At 44.8% G+C, this 23,754-nt stretch overlaps 1 protein-coding gene across 1 annotated transcript; it reads right to left on the reverse strand.

The window, feature by feature from the left end:
• Positions 1–845: 845 nt before the first annotated feature.
• Positions 846–20,923, reverse strand: BFSP2 (beaded filament structural protein 2). The gene is made up of 8 exons (XM_052794967.1): positions 20,405–20,923; positions 12,473–12,623; positions 12,001–12,079; positions 9,940–10,096; positions 7,389–7,550; positions 2,493–2,624; positions 1,797–2,017; positions 846–1,027 (listed from the first exon to the last, which is right to left on the reverse strand). Exons 1-8 carry the CDS (start codon positions 20,858–20,860, stop codon positions 1,024–1,026), a joined length of 1,362 nt encoding a protein of 453 aa, XP_052650927.1. The 5' UTR covers positions 20,861–20,923; the 3' UTR covers positions 846–1,023.
• Between the last annotated feature and the right edge of the window lie 2,831 nt (positions 20,924–23,754).

The following is a 23,754-nucleotide window of genomic DNA, read 5'->3' on the forward strand; positions in this document are numbered from 1 at the left end:
GACCATGGTTCATTACCTTCTTGTGAAAATGCAGGATCCATCTTGGCACTTCATGTGACCATACTGCAAATGCAATACAGTGAGGATATCAATATTTAAAATATAAAAGGAAGTCAGAAGTGAAAGATGGCAAATCTTTTTCATCATGATAACACCAAAATAAGAGAAATTACCTAGGGTCACTCACATGTTGATGCTATGCGGATGCCTGTTCAAAAGAAGTTTGGCCAACCTGCATTAAGGGGTGTTGATATCAAAAGTGAGCCAAGCATATAAAAACAAATATAAAAATATACCCATATATTGAAAAGTACCACATTTGCACAAGCTGACACCCCGGCTAGGACTCTCAGTATACAGTAAAAGGATGTGACCTGGACTGCAGACAGAACTGCTGTTGCCCTCCTGCACCTTCAACTTTTCCAGAAGTTTAGTCTAGAGTTAAAAACGTGTTTATTAAAAGTACTGCTGGGATGCTCGCATTAGTGCTTATGCTGGCTTACCTATTGCAGAATTAATCGCATGGAGTTAATAGCACACTTGAACTGCTTCAGCGTTACTCGAATTAGATTTCACCTTAGTGAGCTGATGGTCTTGTGACACACCAGAGTGCTCACCATTTCCACGTGGATGCTGTGTGCACAGTGGAGGGGTAGTTCAGTCTTGATGTATTTGTACTATAAAGAGTGTACTTGCTGGGAAGTGGAGGGCCTATGTTCTTGACCCAACCCCCTTCAGCTATCATGAAAAATACTGGAATGAAAAAAAAGTCAAACGAGAACCCTGATATTCTTTATTTTTATTATAATTTTGACAACTTGAGTAAATTGAAATCTGTAAGCAAAGCAATTGCATAAGGAGAGTCTAATAAAGTTGTTCAAGCTACAACCTACTTCGATTGTTGAATCAAACTGAATAAAGCAGGCTGCTTTGATGGGTTTTCAGCTTCCACGAATATAATTGGCAGTGACATCTTCTTTTGCTTTAATGGCAATGGTCTTCTGTGGGCTGGAAGTTTCATAATCAGCTGAAAGTAAAAAAAAAATTTAAAAAATTGGTCACTACTACAAATAGGAAAATTGCTGAACGAAGTACTATCCTCAGTTCAGCTGGTGAAATCTCATCAACTTCAGCAGGATCCAAGTATAAAAAAATTTCTCCCTGACCTGAGCAGAAGAGGAAGTCGTAATCTGTGGATCAGATTCTCAGAGGTTCCATGACTGATGGTGATTAAGGATCTTAAAAAAGCCCAACCAAACAACCCAGCCACTGTAAAGGCGTTCACAGGTTATTCCCAGAGGACAAATGTTATGAGCCCTTGGACTTCGGGGGGAACTTGTGTTCTTAGTAATGGAGCTTCCCCAGGATCACAGCTTTAATATTTGGACTGTGTAGTGGGAGGAAGAGGGAAGGCATAACGCACCCCCGGCAAGAAACACCACCACAGCTCCTTTGCAGCCACTACTGCAGCCCCCAGATGCTGTAGCAGCTTTTTAATCTCACACCTCAAATCTCCAGGGAAGTGAAACTCATAGACCTACTGGTGTATTCCTAAACCTCGTTCTTGCTTGGCAGTGCTGGAAACCACCTGTCTCCAACGCATCGGGAATCTCTGCATGACTGGATTTGGGGTATTCTTCCCCTTTGGCAGCTTCTCCAAACCTCGCCTTCTACCACCCAGCCTTATGAAACATGAGAACCACCCTAGTCTTCCTGCTTCCAGCAACCTCACAAGCCCTTCCCGGGGAGCACATGTTCTCCATTCTCGTGGCACACTTGCTTTTAAGGACAAGTACCTGCTTTGTTCTCCATCCAGAAGGCAGTGATATGCAGCAATGTCTTTCTCCAGCTGTTGTTTGCTGGTCAGCAGATTTTCACGATCCCGCTGCTGCTGCTCGGTTTCTACTTTGATTTCTCCCATCTCTGCCTCCAGCTTGGAAATGACAGAGCCTAGGTTCTGCAGTTCGATGTCATGCCAGTGCTTGGCGTCGTATAAAGAGTTCTCCAGACCCCTCTTCTGTAAGGGCAGGACAGCAGACATTAAACCAGTCAGTTTTCATATGCTTCATAGTGATTTTTTATTCAGGTTTGGCCAATATCTCTATTGAATATGCTTAAGTGGAGATGTAATATTTTGAGAATTCCTTCCTTTAGTTACTTTGAAAAATGTGTATTATCATTACAAAGGTTGAACTACTTTGGTTACAAGGCGCAGATATTCTTCACATTGTCAAGTACTACCCACCCAGCAATCTCGGTGAAATTATCATTGAGTATGAAGGCACTGAAGATTGCAATTTGGGCCTCAGTTGTCAAATGTGGTACACTTAGTGCACCACATCAATCAAGAAGAGCCCAGAAATGTCTGGAAACAGTATCTGCTGGAAAATGGGATTTATTCTAAAGTCTGCATCCCAAGATGGGAATGTTTTCCTCAGAAGGCATGTTGAATTTGCACCAAATATAGCCATTGAAAACCCAACCTTACTTACCAAGGTTCTCAGAGATTCAGTTTCTGCTTGCAAGCTCTGTATTTTGCAGGCAGTTTCATGGAACTCGGTTCTCAGGCCCTCCACCAGCTCTTCCTCCTGGGTTCGCACGGCAGCCGTCGTTTCAGCCTGTTGCTGGTAAAAGATTGCAACTGTCATCTCAGCCTACTCAAATGATGTTTTTGTTTCCTTACATACCAAACTGACACTTAATATTTTCACAGTTTGTGGCAGTTCTGACTTTACGTTTGATTCTTGTATATTAAATCCCTCAGCTGAACAATTCTGGATATTTCTTAGTGTCAAAATTATCGTATTTTCTATGCATTTGCTGTAAAGTGGCTTGTACAGATAAGCGTATATATTTTAGCTATGTCAACAAAAGCTGTTCGGCATTCAAACTAGTATGTTTAAAATTACGTATAAAAAGAAAATGTTGCTGTAATTTTTCATTTTGTAGCTCTACTATAATATTTTTTTAGAAGTTAAGTCTTTTCACTTAGTCTTTTGGATTTCGGAAGTATTCACACCATGATTTTTCACGTTGGATTCTATGAGTCAGAGAGCAAGTCATATCACAGAGGTCAGAAAAATAACTTCTGTTAATTTAATTAAGATATTCTCTTGCAATTTCCTGGTCTTGTTGCTTGTGGGTTTTTATATGTGTTTAGGTCAGGCTCCTTGAAAATAGGTGAAGGAGAAGGTACCTTAGTAAAAATAAAATTTCTATACTTTTTAATGAAGGCTGAGATCAAGGTTTTCAATCCAGTGCTCTGGGCTCTCTAGCAAATACAGTTCTTCAGTCAAAACCTACATTTCTTCTGGTTGATGCTAAAGTTTAACTATGCAAAATACTTCCATTCCACTCTGAAAATTCATCTTGACCCTGTCCTGTTTTTCTGATTATGCGTTCTTTCATTTTAAAAGTAAGATTAAATTTAAAAAAAATCTGGGACCATGCACCAGAAATTATTTCTATAATTTTTTTTGGTACCATCATGTGAATCTCACACCTTGGTCATTGTGAATGAAATCATCTCAGGAGCAAAAGGTCATTTAAGTGCCAGTTAAGTCTCAAACAGAACTTAGGATTTAGGAACCTGTGTTGCAGAGGGCTGAAATTCAATCCAAACGTCAAAACCCTCCTTTCCAGCAAATTGCACGGAGCCTGTATTTTTCAGAAGTACTTTATAGGGGCTTGTGCTTCAGAGAGACATAATCCCACCTCACTAGTCCTGGGGAACCCAGCCTAGTGCTCATGGACCTGCCACTCTGGAGTAACGTGTATCTCCTAAGTTGCGTGGAGACTGTAGTCTGCACGTTATTATGGTACAAAGATTATGAATGCCTCTTTTTAAAAAGATGCATAGGGCAGAGAGGGTGCCTTTGCATCTATAGTTATAGCCTACACCCATTGCCTGAAGCCTGGCATCTCTCATTCACATTTACCCTGCTGGTGGCCCGAATGCTACGTATACATCCAACTTGCCCTCACCACAGGTGATGCTGAAACTCGTCCAGGAGTTACCCTAAGTTGTCACAGCTACCCAACATTAGTGATGTGAATGATGGAACAGGCAGATAGAGTGGATGGAGGTGGCCACATCAGACCCTAAATACTGAGGAGGACACAGCAAGTAAGCACATACTGAATGAGCTCAAAAGCTTTTGGTACACACAATGTTTCCCCATCCTCCTAGGATTACCAGCTGAGTCGCCCCAAGAGTCCCTGTGGAGGGTGCTGCTGGGCATGACACTTGGCCTCAGCTTCGGGGTTCCTTCTGTAGAGAAGTGCAGGCGTAGTCTTTGTGCCCTCTTCACTAGGCAATTTGTGTTTTCTGGGGGCTCTGCTCTTCCCATTCCAGAGATGCTCCAGAAGCGAAAGGTTATACTGAATTGTGGTGTCCACAAACAGCTGGATTAATGGAGGGAGGAGATGAAATCATCCTCCAGAATCTCTATCATTTTGTGTGGACTTCAAGCACATCTGTACAGCTCTGAGCCAGGCATTGTGCAAGAGTGCAGAATCTCTCATTAGTCTGTTTTGCATGGAATCAAGATAATTAAAGGATGATTAGGGGTAGTACACCAACATCCAGAGTCTGATCAGCATGACAGCTGCAGAAGGAAAGTGGCTTTGATAAGCTCTTAAGAGTTCTGGGAACATGTTAGCAAAGTAGCAAAGAAGGGAGAAACAATTTACATCATTCACAAGACTTTTCAAAACCTTGTACAAGATCTAGCGTAGGGGACGACAGAGGAAGCTGTGTAATCGTCTCCTCCAGGCAGAGCATTGCCATGGATCAACAGCTGGTCAAGGGACAGGACATGAAGAGGAGGATTAAAGTCTAGTTCCGTTATGGCGGAAGCTTAACAGCTTGATGCCTCAAGTTTTACTGCCATGGGGATGAATCATGAACTAGAAGGATTTAGGGATGGCAGAACACAATACAGACTAGCAATGAGCAGGGGTGGATGTGTGGAATCAAACTACGTGAGTGAACAGCACCACATCATTAAGTAAAGCATTTGTCAGTGGAAAACATTAAACAGCTTGCATGCCTTACAAGGGTTTAAATCACTTGTGTCAATTCAGGGAAAGGTTTTGAGCATTATGGACAAAAAGTGCAGAGGTCAAACCAATGGACTCGACTTTTGAGGTTACTTACTCATCTAAAAAAGTCCCATGTGAAACCCCATTTTAGGTATGAATGTAAATCCGTATGTTTTGGTGCCTGAATACCCATGAAAAAATCTAGCCAAGACTGCAAGTCTAGTCAGAAGACAAAGCAAATGAGGCAAGGGAATTAGTCAGAAAAATAACAAAAATACTGCCCTGACATCTAAGTCAGTGCTAGGCCATCAATTGAAATACCTTGGGCTCACCTGGTCACAGCTACGCCAGAAAGTGGGTACAGAGAAAGGAAATTAAAGTACTAGGGACGCAGGAAAACCTCACGGAGAGAGACTGAAGAAACTAGTAATGAAGAGCAAAGGAGAGGAGGGAAGGGCTCTTCCTCCTCTGATGTCACGAAAGAGTAAGGGCAAATTTTTCAGAGTGTGGATAACCAAGTGGTGCAACTTAGCCACATAAGATGACGTAAGTCCACAAGCTTAGTTGAAAAAAAGCTGAACTCTTGTTATCTGTATAAATAGTAATAATCTGAATAGGTCTGTGTGAGATGATACAAAACTGTACGAGATACAAAACTGCATCATCTGGGTGTAATGAGAGGTGTATCTGGGGACAAAACCCACTAGAATGTCATACTGGAACCTGCTCAGAACCAGAACTGATCTTTCCAGAAATCTGTGATATTCTGATTCCTCCTCCTGTTAAAAAAACAAACCAAAACAGGAACAACTTAAACTAGTAAGAGCTTAGACTAAGATGGCCAAGTAGGGAGGGGTTAAGTATCAGATATGATAGTGGGATCCAATGATCAGTCTAGTATGAGCTGGCGGTTTTCTCCCCAAATGATACCTCTGAGCAGCTGAAAGACCAGACAGTGAAGGTATGAAAGAAATAGGAAGAAAAAAGTTGTGAGGGTGTGTTTGCACAGGAGGAGGCAGAACGAACAGGACAGGAAAGTGAGGACACTGAAGAATTTGGTGCCATCAGAGTAATTCTCATTTTGCTGAAACCTGGCAGTGGGCCAGGAAGAGATTTTCTGAGAAAAGCTTAGGAGTCTACTGAGGATGCTCTGGCTTTCCAAGGCTGCATATGCTTTGTATGGAGGCACTCTCCGGGCTCAAATAGTTTATTACTGTGTCACTGACTTTCTTTGGGCTGTATCAGCTGAAGATCAGGCCCCCGCAGACCAGCCTTATGAAAACTTTGCTTAGTAACAGTTTGGCACACTCACAAACTTGATGGGACCTCTGGGATAAACTCCTCTGGTTAGCTTCTTGTACATTGCCTAGCACCTTTGGTATCACTGTTGTCACAGGATTTTTCTTCTTTATTTTCAAAATAAACACCTACTCAGAGCTTGCATATATCTTTGCAAACATATTTCTTGCTCTTTTTCTTGCTGTTTGCCTTCACTACCCCCTACTTCTCTCATGGCAGCTCTGTACCATGGAACGGTGGTGGGGGTGCTATTTTTGCTAAATATTTCTATAGCACAGCTGAAGTTACGATTTGCTGTGCCGTGCTCTGCTGTAATAGGCAGCTTGGAATGAAATGGCTACTAACATATAGGATTGTCCACTGAACTTAATGCTTCAGCTCTGCAAAAATACTTACTTCAGCCAGCCACTTTGGAAAATAAGTGATCCTTCATGACAGAGAAAAAGCTGCATTAAAAGGCTGTTTCAGACTCAGCATCAGGAAAGGACACAATAGCCATTCCCCATTTTAAAGGGAATGGCTATTATCATCACTTTTAATTTCTAAGTTAATATCTAGTTTTCCCACTGCTGCCAAAGGAAACAGTTTCAAGGAGAAACCTGCAAGGAGTCTGTAGCTGCATAATTAGTGTAGAGCAATGTGTTTTGCCCTTTTGATTTATAGACCCCTGTAAATTGTTCAGTGGAGGAACGGCCCTAGTAAGAAGGGTATAACAACTGTGGTTTATCCTACACAGAAGGTATCAACTGATTACATTTGTTTTTCTTAGCGAACATTTCAGAGCCCTTAGAAGGCTCCCACAGATACCTGTGATATCAGCAGGGCTGTTTCCACTGCTGCTTAACTCTGTGCATCCCAAGAAAGCCACTGATGTTTATGAGTGTATTTTCCCATGGACTTAGACCAAAATCCTTTAGATTTTTACCATCTTTTTTGTTGCAAGAAAAAAACAAACACCCAACCCTCAAACTTACTGCAGAGTATCAGACAGATTTTGTGGTTTTTTTCAAATCCTGTAATGTTGGAGTTGGTTATAGAGTGCTTACCTTGGTACGGAGCAGGGCACCTGTCTCAGCGCGATTCTTTTCAATGTCTCTCTCCCAGTGGATTCTGATTTTTTCCAGTATGTCGTCCAGGCCACTTCCCAGGGGAACATCAAGTTCTTCCACCTGAGATCCAGCAAGCTGCTTGTATAACACCTTCACATCCTTGAACAAAAATAACAGACATAAAAGAAGGTGAACTGGACAATTGAATGGTAGCTTCAGAGAGGCTCAAGGAAGAGCTCTTTCAGTGCCACAAACAGGGAGAGTAATTAAATTTGGTCCTGAAAGGTGACTCTACATTAATGATTTAGTACACTGGAAGGTTTCTTTTTCAGATGTGGATTTGCCTTGCTTCTGCGTGGGGAGTCTTGCTGCAGGTCTGGGGTACTGGAAGTGGTTTTCTCCTTGGTGGAAGGAGACTGAAGCCCTGCACCAAGGCACTGCCTGGAGCAGCCCTCCCACAGTGGCAAGTTTCTCCGGCAGTCAGAGCTTGACACGCTGCGCACAAGGGACCCAAACCCACCACAACTATATTGCCAGTAAAGCTGCAGTGTGGACTTTGGGTCAAGGAACGAACAGCTTACAGCAAATCAAACCCTGCTCTTCCCTCTGTGCTGCACCATGCAGTAACGTTGGCATGGATCTACTGGGAGAGACAAGGAGCTGTGCAAAACAGCAGGAGCTCTGCAGCCTCGCAGCTTGCATGAGCCACGTGTGCTTTTATGTGTGTGCATGGTGTTAGATGAAGAGCACTCTCCTTCTCTGTGACAGCACTCTGTTCCTTCTTTACATACATGGGCTCCAAAAACATGTAAGCAGTAGAGAGTTAGTGTGTCCAGAATTGCACACTTAGAGGTAGCCCATTGGTTGTACATTGTGTCCAGGAACACATGAATAAATGAGATTTGCGCATCTATCTGAACTGTCTGGCACCACAATCCTTTTACATCAACCTGTTTATATGTGCTATTGGCCTAAGCAATAAAAGTAGTGTAAAAGCATCTGGGAATTGTGTGTGTAAGCAATGACCCCTGACAGTGACAATACTGGGAGTGGATGGGAATTACGTGATTTCTGAACCTGCAAGAATGAAAACCTCAAAATGTGCCCACTCCAAGTGCGCAAAAGCTTCAAAAGGACTCGACATGGATTTCTGTGTGGGGGCACTGGAGGAAAGAAAGGTTTGAATTAGTTCAGGGAAGTCCCTGGGACTTTATTGTGCCAGAGCTCAGCTGGAGTAATTGCAATAGTTGCTTCCAGCCTTTATTCTGTGGCTTCTCTTGAGCAGCTTCCCCTGGTGCTGCTGCCATGAGAAAACCAGATCTGTGCTGAGGTGGTTCTGCGAGTGCTCAGGTACTCCCAATGGGTAAAGAAAGGAGCATCCTTCCACCCTGCAAGGGCTCCTCGCTGGCTAAATGCAGAGCGAGAGAGGCTGTTGGAAAGGTGTTCTCCTTATGCCATATAGATGGGCGGAGAACAGCATCAGTGCCAGCTTTTCTGGTTTCACAGCAATCATTGCAATACCCGGAGGTTTAAAGGGGATCTTGTGTATTTCTGTCAATTTTCTGTTTTCCCTCTTATCTAAAAGGACTTCCATGTTTCTCATGCTCTGCAGTGGTGCTGAAGCCACTGATTGTTTTCTGCAAAATGCCAGCCTTGGGATTAGATTCATGAAAGCAGGGAGGGGATGAAGCAACCTCAGCTTGGCAAGCCAAGTGTCCATATACCTGCCAACGTTGCTGAAATCCTGTGGTTGGAGAAATAACACATAAGAAATGTAAGGTAGGATAGTGCCTCACTTCCGTGGCCCATCTCAATTCAAACTCTCCTTTACCTTTGAGGCATCAGCACAATTGCTTGCTGTGCCTAATGTGGGATTAGTAGTAGCTCCATATTCGAGCCCCCATCAGTAAAGGTGCTGATTTGGGTCCGATCCTGCTGAAGGGAATAAACCACCTTCATGCAAGTAGTGCTGGTGAATGTAATGAGTAAGAGGGGAAGTATTGCAAAATTGGCTAGTAATGGGCTTCCCTTCTAGCTGCCTGTCCCTGTGGCTTGCTTCAGTGGTGTGTTGTTCAGGAGAGACTCGGTTTTGTGAACTGCACAGCTTGGTAAGCCAAGCAGGGTATTTTTGGAAGAACCTGGTTAATGCTCAGCATTAGTGTGGCAGGCCCAGAGCCGCACACGCGTTTTCTCTTTACATCTCTGTCTGAGAATCAGACCTCACTGTTGAGATTTCCACATACGTGACTCTGCAACCCCATCACCATCATGCGGTGTCTAGCAAGAAATGAAATGATGACATCTCTTCCATGTCATATTTATCAGATAAGAAAGAGTTAAAGCTTAAATGTAAGTAATTTGATCACGCCTCAGAGATTAGTGCTTTAAGTTAACAGAGAAAAGAGAAATAGGAGGGGGTTTCAGGAGAATCCCCCCAGCCAGACATGGCAGGCAGAGGCTTTTAGTGCTTGCTTTGCACTAGATGTACGATACCAGCCGGATGAAACAGGCACACATGGGCTTTGCAGTGTCCCGAGTCTGGACTTACTTCTTCGTGATTCTTTGACAGCAGAGTTAGTTCTTCTTTCATGCTCTCTATCTGACTCTCCAGATCCATTTTAGTTAAATTAGCATCATCAATCACTTTATACAGGGAATTAATTTCATCTTCCACTGCTTTTCTGAATGGCTGCTCATTTTCATACCTGCAGAGAAAAAAAAAACAAACCAAACCTTAATACAGCACAGCTCAGCAAGAAACACCTGCATTTTTTTTTAAATGACACCATTGTGCTAATTTTAGCTCATGTGTCCCAGACAGACGCACAGAAACACAGAAGGGATACTTTGCTCTCAACTTGCCTCACTGTACTTGAATTTAACTGCCTGAAGTACCCTGTCATTACCTCCGAGTGTAATAAAACTGGCCAAGTTAGCAGTCTGCGCTGTGGTGGTTATCAGCCTGATAGGATTCCTGAATAAGCATGGAGAAGCATGTGGTCTCTTGCTAGATCTGGTATTTATATACAGTATGACTATGGGGGGGCTTTTTCTCTGTTTGCTTGGCTGTACAATGAGAATAACGCCTCATTCATTTACATAAAAACTTTTCAGAGCAATGGTTAAAGAAAACACGCATGCATCGAGCATGATTTTTATTAACGGACACGCTGATGGAAGTCTGGTCTATGTTCCAGGGTCCCAGCCCCTCCTTAAGGCCAAATCCCAGTAGTATCAAAATAAAGAGGAAATCCGAGTGCTTGGTTTGTCAACTAGAATTGCTGTTACAGAAAACAGCTCATTTCTAAACCGTGGCTGCAATGGTAGGGAAAATTGTGGCAGGCAGTTACTATTCCACAGCACTGCTTGCTGCGTCGCTCTTGTCTGTACCTTTTCATTTTAGGCTTTCCACTGAAAATGTGGCTGAGTTGCATGGCGAATCTCCTCGAGTGGGAGGCTTTTGTGTCAAACCCATCCAACCTGGGGACCTGGTGGCTGGGGAGGTCAGACAAGGGGGTTGGCAGGTCAAACAGGAGCCAGCTTCATAAACAAGTCCTGCACTCTGCCCCTTGAGAGCCACCTTCGTTGCTGGGAGTTCAATAGCTTGGGAAAGTGGCAGCTGGTCCCAGTGAGAATGAGGAGCTTTTACTATGCAGTGGATTGATTTGACATTGTTTTTGTTATGCAGACTGCTTGTCCAAGTCAGCCGACACTTTTAAAAAATACTTTTTTAAAACTACTTAAAATATGAGCATGGCTTGCTGGACGTAAAGCCATAAAATGAGTATCTCAGAATTGTACCTTTCTGAAATAAAGGCAAACCTAAGAACACGATTAACACACTTTTTGATATGAATAAATAAAATAATACCAGAGAGAGAGAGAGACAGAAATTAAGGGATGATAAAAATCATAGCAAATAAAAATAAATTAGTTTGAAATACAGTTTGTGTGTCAGGTTCTGCAAAAAACTACTCGTAAATGAATGAGTCCATTATGAGTAAAAGCTAGAAGGATCACATCTCCTGAGTAAAATGTAAAGAGCTTTGCAAACAGAAAGATGTTAAAAAAGTAGTTTGCCAGTATTTAAGATCATCTTTTACTATTCATTTCTCTCAGTAAAGACAAAGAAAATCAGTGCAGCCCATTTCTGTTTTCTTATGTAACGTTTCCACGCTGACGTTTGTCGTGGTGCAGTTTTACCTTTCCAGCTGCTGCAGCAGAATGATTGTTACTTCCAAAACTACTTGTGTGGTACTGAAAATTAAAACTAAAAACCACATGGAAGTTTGCCTTTATAAAATGTCAACCCAAATTTGAATGAATACTGATCTCTCAGTAAGAGATCAATGTTCGTCTAGCAAAGAACAGCTTAAGTAATTTTGCTAGTGCACATTTTTGTTACTATAAATCTTCAAAATCTTCCAAAACATTGTTAGCATCGTAATTATTTTACTGCTACCAACCCCCTCCCAAGTCAGGTGGTTGAATATTCAACTTAAAAGAACGAGCCTGTTCTACTCACTAGGCATTATTCCCTTATAGAATAAGCGTTTGCCAAGGCAAAGTTTCAAAGAACGTGGCCAGCTAGGTGCCACCACGAGACTACCTGTCTTTAAAGTCTTCAGCACAGGCTTGAATGTTCTCGGTGTGCAGCATAAGACGAGCATTTTCAAGGACTGCTTCGCCTACCTAGGAGAAAGAGACAACAGAGCTCAAGCAATGAAGAGCTTCAGCATATTAGCTGTGTGCACCATACACATGCCTTAAGCAGATGTATAGCTTTGATTCTGAAAATAATCCTTTAGCCTAGGGCTGTTCAAGTGACTCATTCCAGATAATTTAATCAATTAAGTTTGTACATATAAATTCACAAATTCTCTGCAAATAGGCTGTAATTTGTCATCAAACTGTTCGTTGCTCCTACGCTTTCATCTTCTTGTGGAAACACATTTATTCTGATCGTCAGCTGGTCGCGAGGGGCAAAATTTGTTACCGTGCGCAAGGTACGTTCATCATTTAAGTCCCGCTTATATTTCCTAGATACGGTTTAAGTAACACTTATGCAGTTCCTATTCTACTTCCCATATCAGCAGTCCTCTTCAGGGTCGTCGTCTTCAGTGAGCCAAGGAATACTTGTTGCTCATGCCGCCTGCGAGCCGTCCTCAGCTCCCAGAGCATCGTTTTTCTTCTCTGATGGGATCCTGTAAGCTCTTGTGATAGATATGAGACCTGAGAAGCAGGCAGTCTTCAAAGATTATTACATTGAATGTGAAATGCTTTGGAAAGATTGTGCAAATAAGACTGTGGCATCATTGCTAGGGCTCGGGGGGGGATCTTTAATGCCCAGGAGGCACTTGAGGGGTGAGCAAACCTGAAAGGCTTGTGACATATCAGCTTGTTCTGATTCAAAAGCGTTATAAAAAATGATAGAAAGGTAAAAGACGACCACTGCCTGCCCTGGACTCACACGTGCATGGAGCTATGGAGGTGAGTGAAGACATGCTGAATTCGGTACCAGGATTAGAGCGATCATCTCTGCAAAAAACTGTCTGGGGGCTCCAGCCATGCCAGGGTCCATGCCGCCACTCTAGAGGAGCTAAGCTGAACACCTCTTTGGTCTTTTTCAGGAGATTTGCAGTTGAAACTAAACCACCACATGAGTAAGAGCAGCTTTTTAAGCAGGCCAGGAGAGTTCTTGAAGCAGAAATCTTTCTTTAGATAATTAAGTCTGCAACTAAATGAGATTGCAAATCCCCCGAAGCACTCTGCTCCCCGGAGGTGAAACAGGCCATGCAATGTGGAGGCATCGAGGCTTCGTCTGGACAAGTTATCTCAAGTACCGCAAGTGGGATTGTTGCCTTAGAATGGTCCTACCTGCTCCTTGGCCTGCTGCTTGGGGATGGGGTGGAGGTGGACATGCAAGGCTGAAGCATTTCTATGTGGTAATTAACACTCATCCTCACGAAAAGCGGCTTACTGCTCCCAATGTCTTACAGATGCTTGAACAAACAAACATGAAATATGTGAAGGCATCTGATAAGGAGTAATCTGGAGGAATAACCTATTCCCCACACTGAGAAGTCCATAATAGATCATGAAGTTAAAAGCACTCTGCGTCTTTTAAGTCTGAGGAGGCATGAGAGTTAAAAAAAAAAGTGGTTTGCTTACTTCTCACCTACTGTTAGGAGCAAAAAGGGAAGGTGGCTGTGGCTGGAAGCCTGGGGCTGGATCTCCGCTCCTGCCAGTGCCAGCTCGGGGCTTGGCTTCCAAAGGAAACAGAGTTCATGCCATCGCATGAATTTTTCTTTAATAACTGGGATTTCTTGGCCAATTCCAACTGATACGATAGAGGGATAGGCCATCTCAGAGACATGCAGTTCCAACACATTTCATGAAAATAGCACCTAGACAGAGGAGAGAGGTCCTGTGAATACTGCCACTGGGTAAAAAAATCCCAGTTTTGGCATGAGAAAATCTGAGAGCGTAGCGAATGCACAGGAGTCTGAGATGTTAGGAAAGCCGTAGGTGTGGGCAAAGAGATGGTACCTCTTTTATGTGCTCTCTTGCACACAGAACTGGCTCTTCTTCATTGTTCAACCCCTTATTTCCTTCTCCCTGCTTTTTTGCAACCCCACTTTACCAGCACTGGCCTAACTCCCCAGCCCCCGGGTTGTCCCTTCTGCAGAGCCGGGACTTTGGGGACATGCTGCTCTGCCGTCCTCAGGTCCCCTTGCACCAGGAGACCTGAGTTTCTCCTGAAAGATGGAGAAAAGACATTTAGTTTTTACATGGCAGCAGCATGGAGGTAGAGGCAGTTCTTTGCCCCAAACTCTGAATTTTTGGTTGTTTGGGGGTTTTTTCTTCTTTTTTTTTCTTCCTTTTCTTTTTTCCTGCAGAAGTTATTTTGTCTTCCTGCCAACTGATACATGTGTGGATCTTCAGAGAAGCTTTTGTTTTTTTTCCTGACTCAAATCAGGGAGCAGAAGCGCTGCCCTGTGATTTGCGCTGCCCTGTCAAAACAAGCCCATTCGACGCCGGCAGTGAGCCCATGCGGTTCCAATATCTGACCTAAAGACTGATGAAAATGAATGTCTTTAAGGGAATTGGGAAGATCCCACGAGCAAATGTAACACTAAGTCCTGTGAGCTGCACAGTGTCACTCAGAGGTATGTTAATGGCTAAGTTTAGAGGCTGAATCCAGTGTAAAATGGCTTTTGGGCTGCATTGAAAGGAGAAGCAGGGAATAGCTGGTGATTTTCCGCTGCCTGGATTTCTGCCTTTGTGCAGTGGAAAACTGGTTTTTAAATGTGCTTTTCAGTAGTAATCTTGTGCCTTTATTGAAGCATTTGAGGTGGCTTCTTACCTGCCCCACAAGTGGATGTCCCTACCAGAGCCCTGGTACCCCTGAGGACTCGGTTAATACCTGACTCCCCCCTTCACAGACCAGCAGCTAATGCCAAACATTCAGTGAGAAAGTCTGAGGCTTTCCAAAGCTGCACACAAACCTGAACTGTGCTGTGCAAGTAAAAACGGTATAAAAAAATCTGATGTTCGGAAGGCTTCAGGGATGAGTGTTGTAGTGGGAGCCAGCAGGCATTAGCCTTGCAGCTCTCCTAGAAATGAGCTGCGTGCGCTTTACATCCGACAGTGAACCTGAAGGTTAAATAATTACACGGTAGCTTCTACGTAGAAACCAGGTTTCCTGAAAACTTCTCCCTGATTTGCATGAGCTATGAAAGCCCTTTTCTAGGCTTGAGGAGAAGAGATGTAAGACTTCCATCTAGTGGCTCTTTTGTTTGATTTAATTCTCCTAATAATCAACAGCTGGGTACAAACACGCAGCATTAGTGAGGCGGATTCATAGCCACTTTGCTGACACACGTACTAAAACGCATGATGCAGCAGTTTAGGAAACACCCTTCTTCATGTGCATTGGAAACGAGAGGGCTCGCGATGCCACAAGCACTCGGACATTGCCTCCTCTGCTTGTAAAGCAGAAGGCAACGCTGTCCTGACTCGCAGGGCTTCTGGGAGGCTTAATTCACTGATGCTCATGTGGCATTTAAACAGTGAAGATGGGAAGTGTTATCAAAATGCAAATATTATTACTAATAATAGCTCCTTTAAGTCACATACTGTCTTTCAACATGCGCACCTGTGACACACATATACCTTTTGAACAGGATTTTTTTTTTTCAGCTCTTGAATTAACGCTGAATATTTGTGATATAAAACATCTTAACTAGAAAGCAGCAACAATTGTCTTTGATTTCACTGTGATTTTATGGACGTGAAAACACCATTTTAATTTTTAGCAGAAAAAAAACTTATCAAAATCTGCATCAACGTACTGGCCCGTTTACTGGGTTACGACTGGCAGCAAGGAAAACCAGCTGCTTCAAGGGAGTTTGCAGAGTCCGGCCTCGATAAAGTGGGATGTGATACATCCCACTTACGAGGAGAACTTATCCCTGGTGACTGGCTACTTTTGATTTTTAACAGAGATCTGATCAAGTTTGGCATTGCAAGATTTACTACACCTTTCAAGTTCTTAGCTATGCTTTATCGATAGCTTTGTACAGTTTTGCTGCTCTTACAAATGCCTAAATCCTTTGTGAATGCTGCTAAATTTGTGGCCTAAAGTGTGGCCTGTGATAATGACTCATGGTTTAATTATTCGTGTAATGGAAAATTATCTGGCTTTTAAGTTCACTTCAGTTAAAGCAAATGATGCCTCCATGGAGAAAGACCAGAAGATGCTGGTCTAGTCTTTCCTTCCGCACAGAGAAAGAAATGGTTGATATCAGCCCATTGCCTCCAACACATTGCAATTCACAGCTAAATCCAGCTCAAAGCATGGAACCCAGTGCCTGCTGCTTGGGTGCCAAGCAGTAAACTTGTAACGCTTTTGGTCATGCTTTCCTGAGGAAGGAAAACTCAAAGGCAGCAAGAATGGCATTTGTTGCATCCCCTTGGGAAAGGTAATACCTGGAGAGAGGCTGGGAACATTGATGGGTCCTTTGCTGATTCCTGCTGCATCCAGGAAAGCACGACTTCATCTCTACATCGAATGCTTTATAAGTGAATGGGACTGCATCAAAGAATGCCTGGTTCTCAAAGCAGGAGATACCTCCTACAGAAACAATCCGTAAAAACTGTAATGTTGCCTAAGCACAAGGAGAAATCTCACCCCACCTCACAGCTGTATGTGAAGGTAGTCCAAGGTTACGCTGTTGGAGGTGGCTGAGAGGACATAATTAAAACTAATTTATTGCCATCATCTGTACGGTGTTTGACCAAGCTCTGTGCCATTTTGCGGGAATTTGTTGTGCCCTCATATAGCAGCAGAATGCTATTTCACCCATTTGCAGACACTGATCATGCACTGTGCTGCGTCAGAGTGTGTTACAGGGAATACTCAGCAGCTGTCCTGGCCACGCGGCAAATAAATTACTGAGTGTGAGTCCAAATGTGGTGATTCCTCAGGGTCTCAGTCCTGTATATTCTCCAGGCTTAATACTAACACTGAGTAAATGCTGACAGTAAGGCCGGTGCAAATAAAAGTATCTCTAAAGAAAAACTCTGGTGATCTTTCAAATGCTCCCAACCATGCACAGGAGTCACAGCAGTGGTAAAATTGGTGCAGGATGTTGATTCCTTCTTCTGCTTTTGTGTTTACTCCTGTGATCTGAACTGTGCTACGTGCCACCTCATAGACAAAACAAATCTCTGTATCTCCCACGCAGCCGTAATTGAATGGTCACGGAGGCTGAGCTACCCTCTCCTCTCTGTAAACTCTCTGAGATTATTTCAAGCGTCCACTTTTCCCGGGTGCTGCCCTGCTCCGTGGGAAGGAATTGCCTTTACGAACAACCTCTTGGTCTGCAGAAGAGACACATTTGATTAGAGAGAGGATTTTCCACAAGAAAACTGGGATGAAGCCTGGAGAAAAGGAGTATGCCTAGGGTAAAATGAGATGAATTTGTACTTCTGTCACAGGAATTCCTCTCCACAAGGATTCCTCATTTCCCTCATTTCCTGCAAAAATCCTCCCATTTTGCGCCTGCCCCAATTAGTATGTGCCCACCTGCTCTGCTAAAAACCAGCTGCCCAGGCAGATAATTAAGGCTGTGAGCTGGATAGTGGCTTCCCATCATTCAGCTTCCGTCGGTGATCCCCTGCTGCATTCGTAGGTCCAACAACTGCAATGAAACACGAGTGGTTTTTTTCCCCGGAGGTACCCTCCACTCGTACCCTTGAGGCACTTGTTGCCACTTTTTTTCCCCTAGCTTTGTGTTTGGGCAAAAGGCTGGCACCCAGTTGTTATTGCTGGGAGGACAACTACCCGAAATTTGGGCTGCTGGAGCACATCCCAGGAAAGGCAGGAGGGAAATGGGACCTCAGGTCCGCTGGACTCTCTCCTACCCCACTGCAGAGATGGGCCCGTCACATTCCTGATTTTGGGACCAGGAGAGTCCTACGTGGCCGAATCTTTGTCTTCTCACTAGCAGGGCAAGAGGAAGGGGCTCCTGTCTAAGCCCCCCGCCCCCAAACTGTGTATTTTGCTGCTTCTTGTTCAAAAACTGTTCCTATCATGGGCATTTGCGTTAAACCAGGTGGCTGCTCAAGTGGCTTTCTGCCCCAAAACTTTCACAGCTGCTTCATGTGAATGGCACCAAGGGGTTTTACAGCTGCTGGGCATCCCTCCTGGCTGAACGCACGGGGCTGGCCAGGAATCAAAATGAATCCTCAGATTTTGCAGGAGGCTGAAAAAAGGATATGTCATGTTAAGGCAGATGTGGACATCTACGGAAAATCTAAATATATTTTAAAAAAATTACATCTAGAAATGTATCTGCCAGGTATCTCTCATTTCTGTTACGCCTCGCTCCTGAACACCTTTTACTTTTCCCACTGGCACATGTCATGGCAGGAGGGTACTGACTTTGTGTGATTGCAGCCGTTTCTGCAGCAACTGATTTTGATGTTGTTTCAATAAATGTGACAGTTTCGGTGTTGATGCCGGCATACTTCTGCCAATTAGCTCCAGGATGCGTGACTTAATCGGTGTTTGGGCTGGGTGAGGTCCTACTTTCATTTTTGGTTAGATGCTTAATATAAAAAAGCAAAGAAACCTATTAGCCAGAATTGTACCTAACAGCTCAGATTATATCTGAGAAAGTCAAACCCCACTAAGTGATGTCTCTTTTATTGATTTAACTGAAGTAATTTGGAAAACTTTATGTATTCTCTAATGTGTTTTAATGGTTAAATAGATACGGATGATGCTAATATTTTTCTCTTATTTTCTATGATACTTGCAAATGCTATTACTACATAGCTTTATTTTTCTGGTTTTATATATGAAAAGCTCAATATTCAAGCTAGATTTCATTATGGGCTGCTCTTCTTTACTCATAAGAAAGGGAGGTAGAGGCAAGGTGGCAGGATGACAATATAAAGGAAGGTTAAAAGGAAAGCAATTTGGATGAAAAATTATTACATGAGTAGGTACATCTGCACTGCAGTGTTGGGGTTTCGTATAAAGAAAAATCAAACAGTCCTTCCTGAAGTATCTACTATGGTCCTACTTTTTCGGTCTTTACCATAAGCCCCGGTAGGTTTTACAGGTGAGGTCTACAACCGCAAAAGGGGACACTCGTCTGGAAAACAGGGGATGGCGGCTGCAAAGCTTTAACCCCCCATCTCACTTCAAAGTCTCCATCTACCTCAGCGAGATGGTAGGTCCGAGGGTATGGCTTTTCGTAAGCACCCCAGAGTCAGAGCACCCAGTGCCTTCAGCAGCTGGTCCCTTCAGGAAGCTTTTTAGGCTTAGCGGCAGCAATGTCATTTACCAATACAAAAAGATAACAACTTTAAAAGTCGGTGCTTAACTGGGCGTTTCTGCTGACATGATCTTTGTACAACAGCTTATGCCGCCACATTCAGGGTTCAGGCGACATTTGGAGGGGTCTGGGTGAAGACCTGCCCTAAAAATGCAGCGCACAGTAAAAATGCCCCCTCTTTCCTACACCAGAGTAAAACTCTGGCCAGCCCAAGGTAAAACACACAATTGTTCCAGGGAACTTAAAGTTGTCTTACGGGCTTTCTGAAGACCCGCCGGCGGCATTTTCTGCGCCTGCACAAGTGCCGCCGGGAAGAGATGTGCAAGATGCCGGGCTCCGGCTCTTGGGGCTCCTGTCCGCTCCCGCTGGCTGGGAGTCGGGAAGCCAGGACTTGCGAGTTGCGCCGAGACCTCGGGGGACAGAGCCCGGTGTTCGCTGCAAGCAGGGCATCAGCCTGCAAAGTCTTACTGGTCAGCAAAACGAACTGTTTCTTGTCCGTGAGGTCAATGCAAAAACCATTTTGCACACCCACAATAAACACTTTGCTGGAGAACCTGCAGCTTGCGCTGTACCGAGAAGGTGGGAGTACAGGGTGGTGGGGTGGTGACAGAGGGAAGGAAAGGAGTCACTCATTTGTAGCCATGTAATTATTATTTTTAAATAAATAGAGCTTTTGAAAATGTGATTAAGCAAATGAGGGAATAAAGTAAAAATCTGAATTGCTAATTAAAAAAAAAAAAACACAACGTGCTTGTAATATTATCATGTTGAGGGATAAACTAATTCAGTCCTAGCAGTTTTCTTTTAATAATTTTGATGCTCAGTGTAATAACCACAGCTAAGAACAACAAAAAAAAAAGGAAAAAAAAATATCACCCATTTTAATCAGCCAAGCCTATTGCGCCTTGGGGTGCATTTCAGTCACCCCCATGCGCAGGATGCCTGAGGCAATTCTCCTGCTTAATAGGCATTTTCCACAACACACTGTGAAATGATAATGCTAATTATCATGAAGATAGATTTAAAACCCTCTGTCTAGCACACCGTGCCTTGAAATCAGGCAGCGTTCATCACCAGCATCAACCCTCACCGCTCAGGGTTGCCGATGACTCGTGAAGCTCCCCCCGTCCCCCCTCTCGCTGCCAACAGTGCTCCGGCCCTCACCTGATGGTAAATCGCCTCCCAGTTCTCCCGCAGCGCTCCCCAGCTGCCCACGCTGGCCGCTTTCTTGTCCAGGTAGACTCTGATGTGCTCCTCCAGCTCCTGGTTGACCTGCTCGAGAGCTCGCACCTTCTCGATGTACTCCACCAAGCAGCCGTTCAGACTCTCGTAGGAGAGGCCCCTGCCCTTCTCCAGCCCCGGGGCCAGGGGCACGGCGGCGGAGGAGCTGCGCAGACCCTGGAGGAAGACGCTGCTGATGCCCAGGGCTCTGCGGGACACTCGGGTGCCCAAGCTGCTCACGCCGCCGGTGGGGACGGTGCCCACGTAGACGCCGGGGGGTCTCGACAGGCTCCCTCCGCCCCCGACGCTCACCCGGCGGCCGGGCGGTCCCGAGCCCTCGGCCGCGGCGGAAGAGGGCTGCTGCCCCAAGAAGGACGACCGGCGCCTCGGCAAGGGCATGCTGCTGCTCCAGCCCGCCGAGCGTTGCCGCTCAGCCCGGCCGCCTCGGCCCGCACTGGCGGGAGGGATGTGCCGAGCCCAGCAGGTTGGGGCTCACCGTGGGGTTTCGGCTTTGTGCGACGGCTTTCTGGAAGGGGGGCTTTGTGCTGCCCGGGAGCGCCCGTCACATTGTCTGGGTGGCCGCTGGGTCAGCAATCCCATTTCAGGGGAAATCTCCCTGCTGCTGCTGCTGCAAATGTGGCAGATGAAAAGCACAATGCTGTTTACAGGGACAGCGGGACGGGGATTCAGTGCAACGTACGTGTTAAAATACCAGCGGTGTTTTCTGCGCTGACACCCGGATGATTTCCTATCCTTATGCCCACAGGTATCTAGATGTACTTTACAAATACATTGGCTGCTCGCACCCGTGCTTGCTCTAGGCAGAGTCTCCTGCAGCAAGACGTTACCTAAAGTTAGCAAAGCCCAAACTTCGGAGGAGCCAGCAGGGCCACGGCCGAGCCAAGCCGAGCCAACCTTTCACTGCCGCAGAGCCTCGAACGCTCCCTCGGCCCTCCTGCAGCTTCTGGATTTCTCTGCACTTTGGCTTCACCACTCAGCCAAGGCACGTTGCCCCAAACCCAGCAGATTTTAACTAGGAACAAGCACCCTCACGTCTACCCCCGCTCAGTCGGTTTAACGTCACGTTATCATCAACTGCACTCGGTCTGTTCAACAAGGGCCCATTTCACTTTGGCGACAAAGTGAGGCAACTGTGAACCAAAAGAAAAGGGTGGAACAATCCCTGAGACTTACTGCAGGGGAGGGGGGGGGTTCCCCTGCTCTTTTTTTTATGTCACTTATCTTTAGCAACTAGAAATCAGGTGGGTAGTTTATAGGTACGTAAGTAGGACGCGTGTGTGGTGCAGCGGGATATGTCACTATACGATGTTAGGTATAGTTTATTCTACCTACACACAGGGATGCTTCACAGCCAGGATGCCAGACTTGTTCCAGTGTAGGATTACCATGTGCGCATCTTTGTAGGCATGCCTGTAATGTGCTGATGTTGGGCATTGCCCTAATGTGGTGTAGGTTTGTACAGGGGCGGCGGTGAGTCTTTGGCGAGATGGAATACAATCAGAAATCCCTGTCTTCCACGAGTGCCTAATCCTGGCTTGCCGGGTTTACGGCTGGAGTTTGTTTCACTTGTTTTTTAAGTTTGAGAGCTGCGAGACTGCCTACGGTCAGGTCGCCATTTCCCAGTTGTGTGAAGCCTGGGAACAGTGCAGCATCTCACAGCTTTGCAAATATTTTTGGCTAGTTTCTAGGCATTCTGCATTTAGATTACCAAGCAAACTGTGCTGGCTAAATGAGAGGAATCCTCCAGTATTTCTTACATAACATTTTCAGTGTATTTGCCCTGTGTCAAATAAAAAAAAAAAATCTGCCTTGCAAAAGCAATACCTCATACAGAAAACAAATGTAAAAATACGGACTTTTTTTGCAAAGAACTGAATTTAGTTCTCTGTAACCTCGTTCTCCTGTTCCACCTCCCTGTTGAAACAGAAGATGAAGGTCCTCAGGGGATTGCTTTCGCTCTTGGCAAGACCCTCAGGAAGTTTTTACTCTACAATCAACCAGTGATTTCCAGGAGGCCATTTATTGTTTGATCATGAGGATTGCAGATATCATATTGCGTAGCGTTTATCCCATGGTGAAAAGATATATTCCCAAAGTGCCCATCCATGTCCATGCACAGCCATGTCTTCCTGCCTGCCCTAGTCACCTCGCAGGGAGGCAGTGCATGACTCTCTGATTCTGAGCAGAAAATCAAGTATCTAGAAGAGCCCCTACAACATTACAGTTTTCTAATTTTAGGAAGCCTGTGGCCCACGTTCAGGTTTGTGCCTCGGCACAGCAGAAGTGCACGTGTGGGACAGGGAGAAAGGAGGGGTGACAATGCCTCATGTCTTGGTCTGATTCCAGCCATCATTTAGTAAAGTTGTCAGATTGCTCTGACTAACCTCAGCCACTGGGACACTGCTGGCAGGTGGGAACAGCTGGACCAGATGTGCCGCCGCTATAATTCCCTTTTCTGGTACCAGCCGTGGTTCACCTTGAACAAGGCATATGGTTAATGATGCTATGCTAACCCTGTCCTGCCTGAGCTTCCCTTCCACGCAACCAAGCGATAAACCTGAGCAGCCAGTGGCACAGAGCAGCCAGCTGGAGCAGGGAGTAAACTCCCTGCTGCCTCTCAGCCTGCTCCCCATGAAGTCAGGAGTGAAGGTAGAAAGTAATCTACAAGGACTGATGGCCAGAGGCGGGCAGAGGACGGCCAAGACCTCAAAGGACGGAGGCCATTTCACTTGCCGAACGATACAAAAAAGGCAATTTGAGAAGCAAACCTGAAAATTGGTCCCACAGTAACAGTTCTGGGTTACTCAGAGAGAGCATCGATTTAGGCAAAGTCATTCCATGTGCCATGTTAGCCTCTCCTTGTAACAACCTATTTTTTAATCCATCATTTAAGCTTTGCTCACCCCTACTATTCCCCTAACACTATTACAGCCTGCAATCTAGTGCTTAACTGGGTAGGACTGAAATGCCATTTTGCTCTGAAACACTGCGGTTTCATTCCTAAGGGGGGAAGGAAAGTCTCAGAGAGGAGAGGGGGATATGAGGAAACTTGATTCTGTGGCACTAGCAGTCTCAGCACACAAGATAAATAAAACAGTGGGGAAGTGGAAATGTGGTCAAAGCCACAGCACTGAATTGGTGGGAGTCCCTAGTCACCAGATTTCAAGATTTCTGATAAATTCAAGGGAAGTTTCTGTTCTGTTGAAGGGGAAACTACGTGTCTTCTTTTGAGGCTGTTTGCTCTGCAGGAAATAATCTATGAGTCACTGGGC

This window comes from Harpia harpyja, chromosome 1 (assembly GCF_026419915.1).
Source record: "Harpia harpyja isolate bHarHar1 chromosome 1, bHarHar1 primary haplotype, whole genome shotgun sequence".
Lineage (NCBI taxonomy): Eukaryota > Metazoa > Chordata > Aves > Accipitriformes > Accipitridae > Harpia > Harpia harpyja.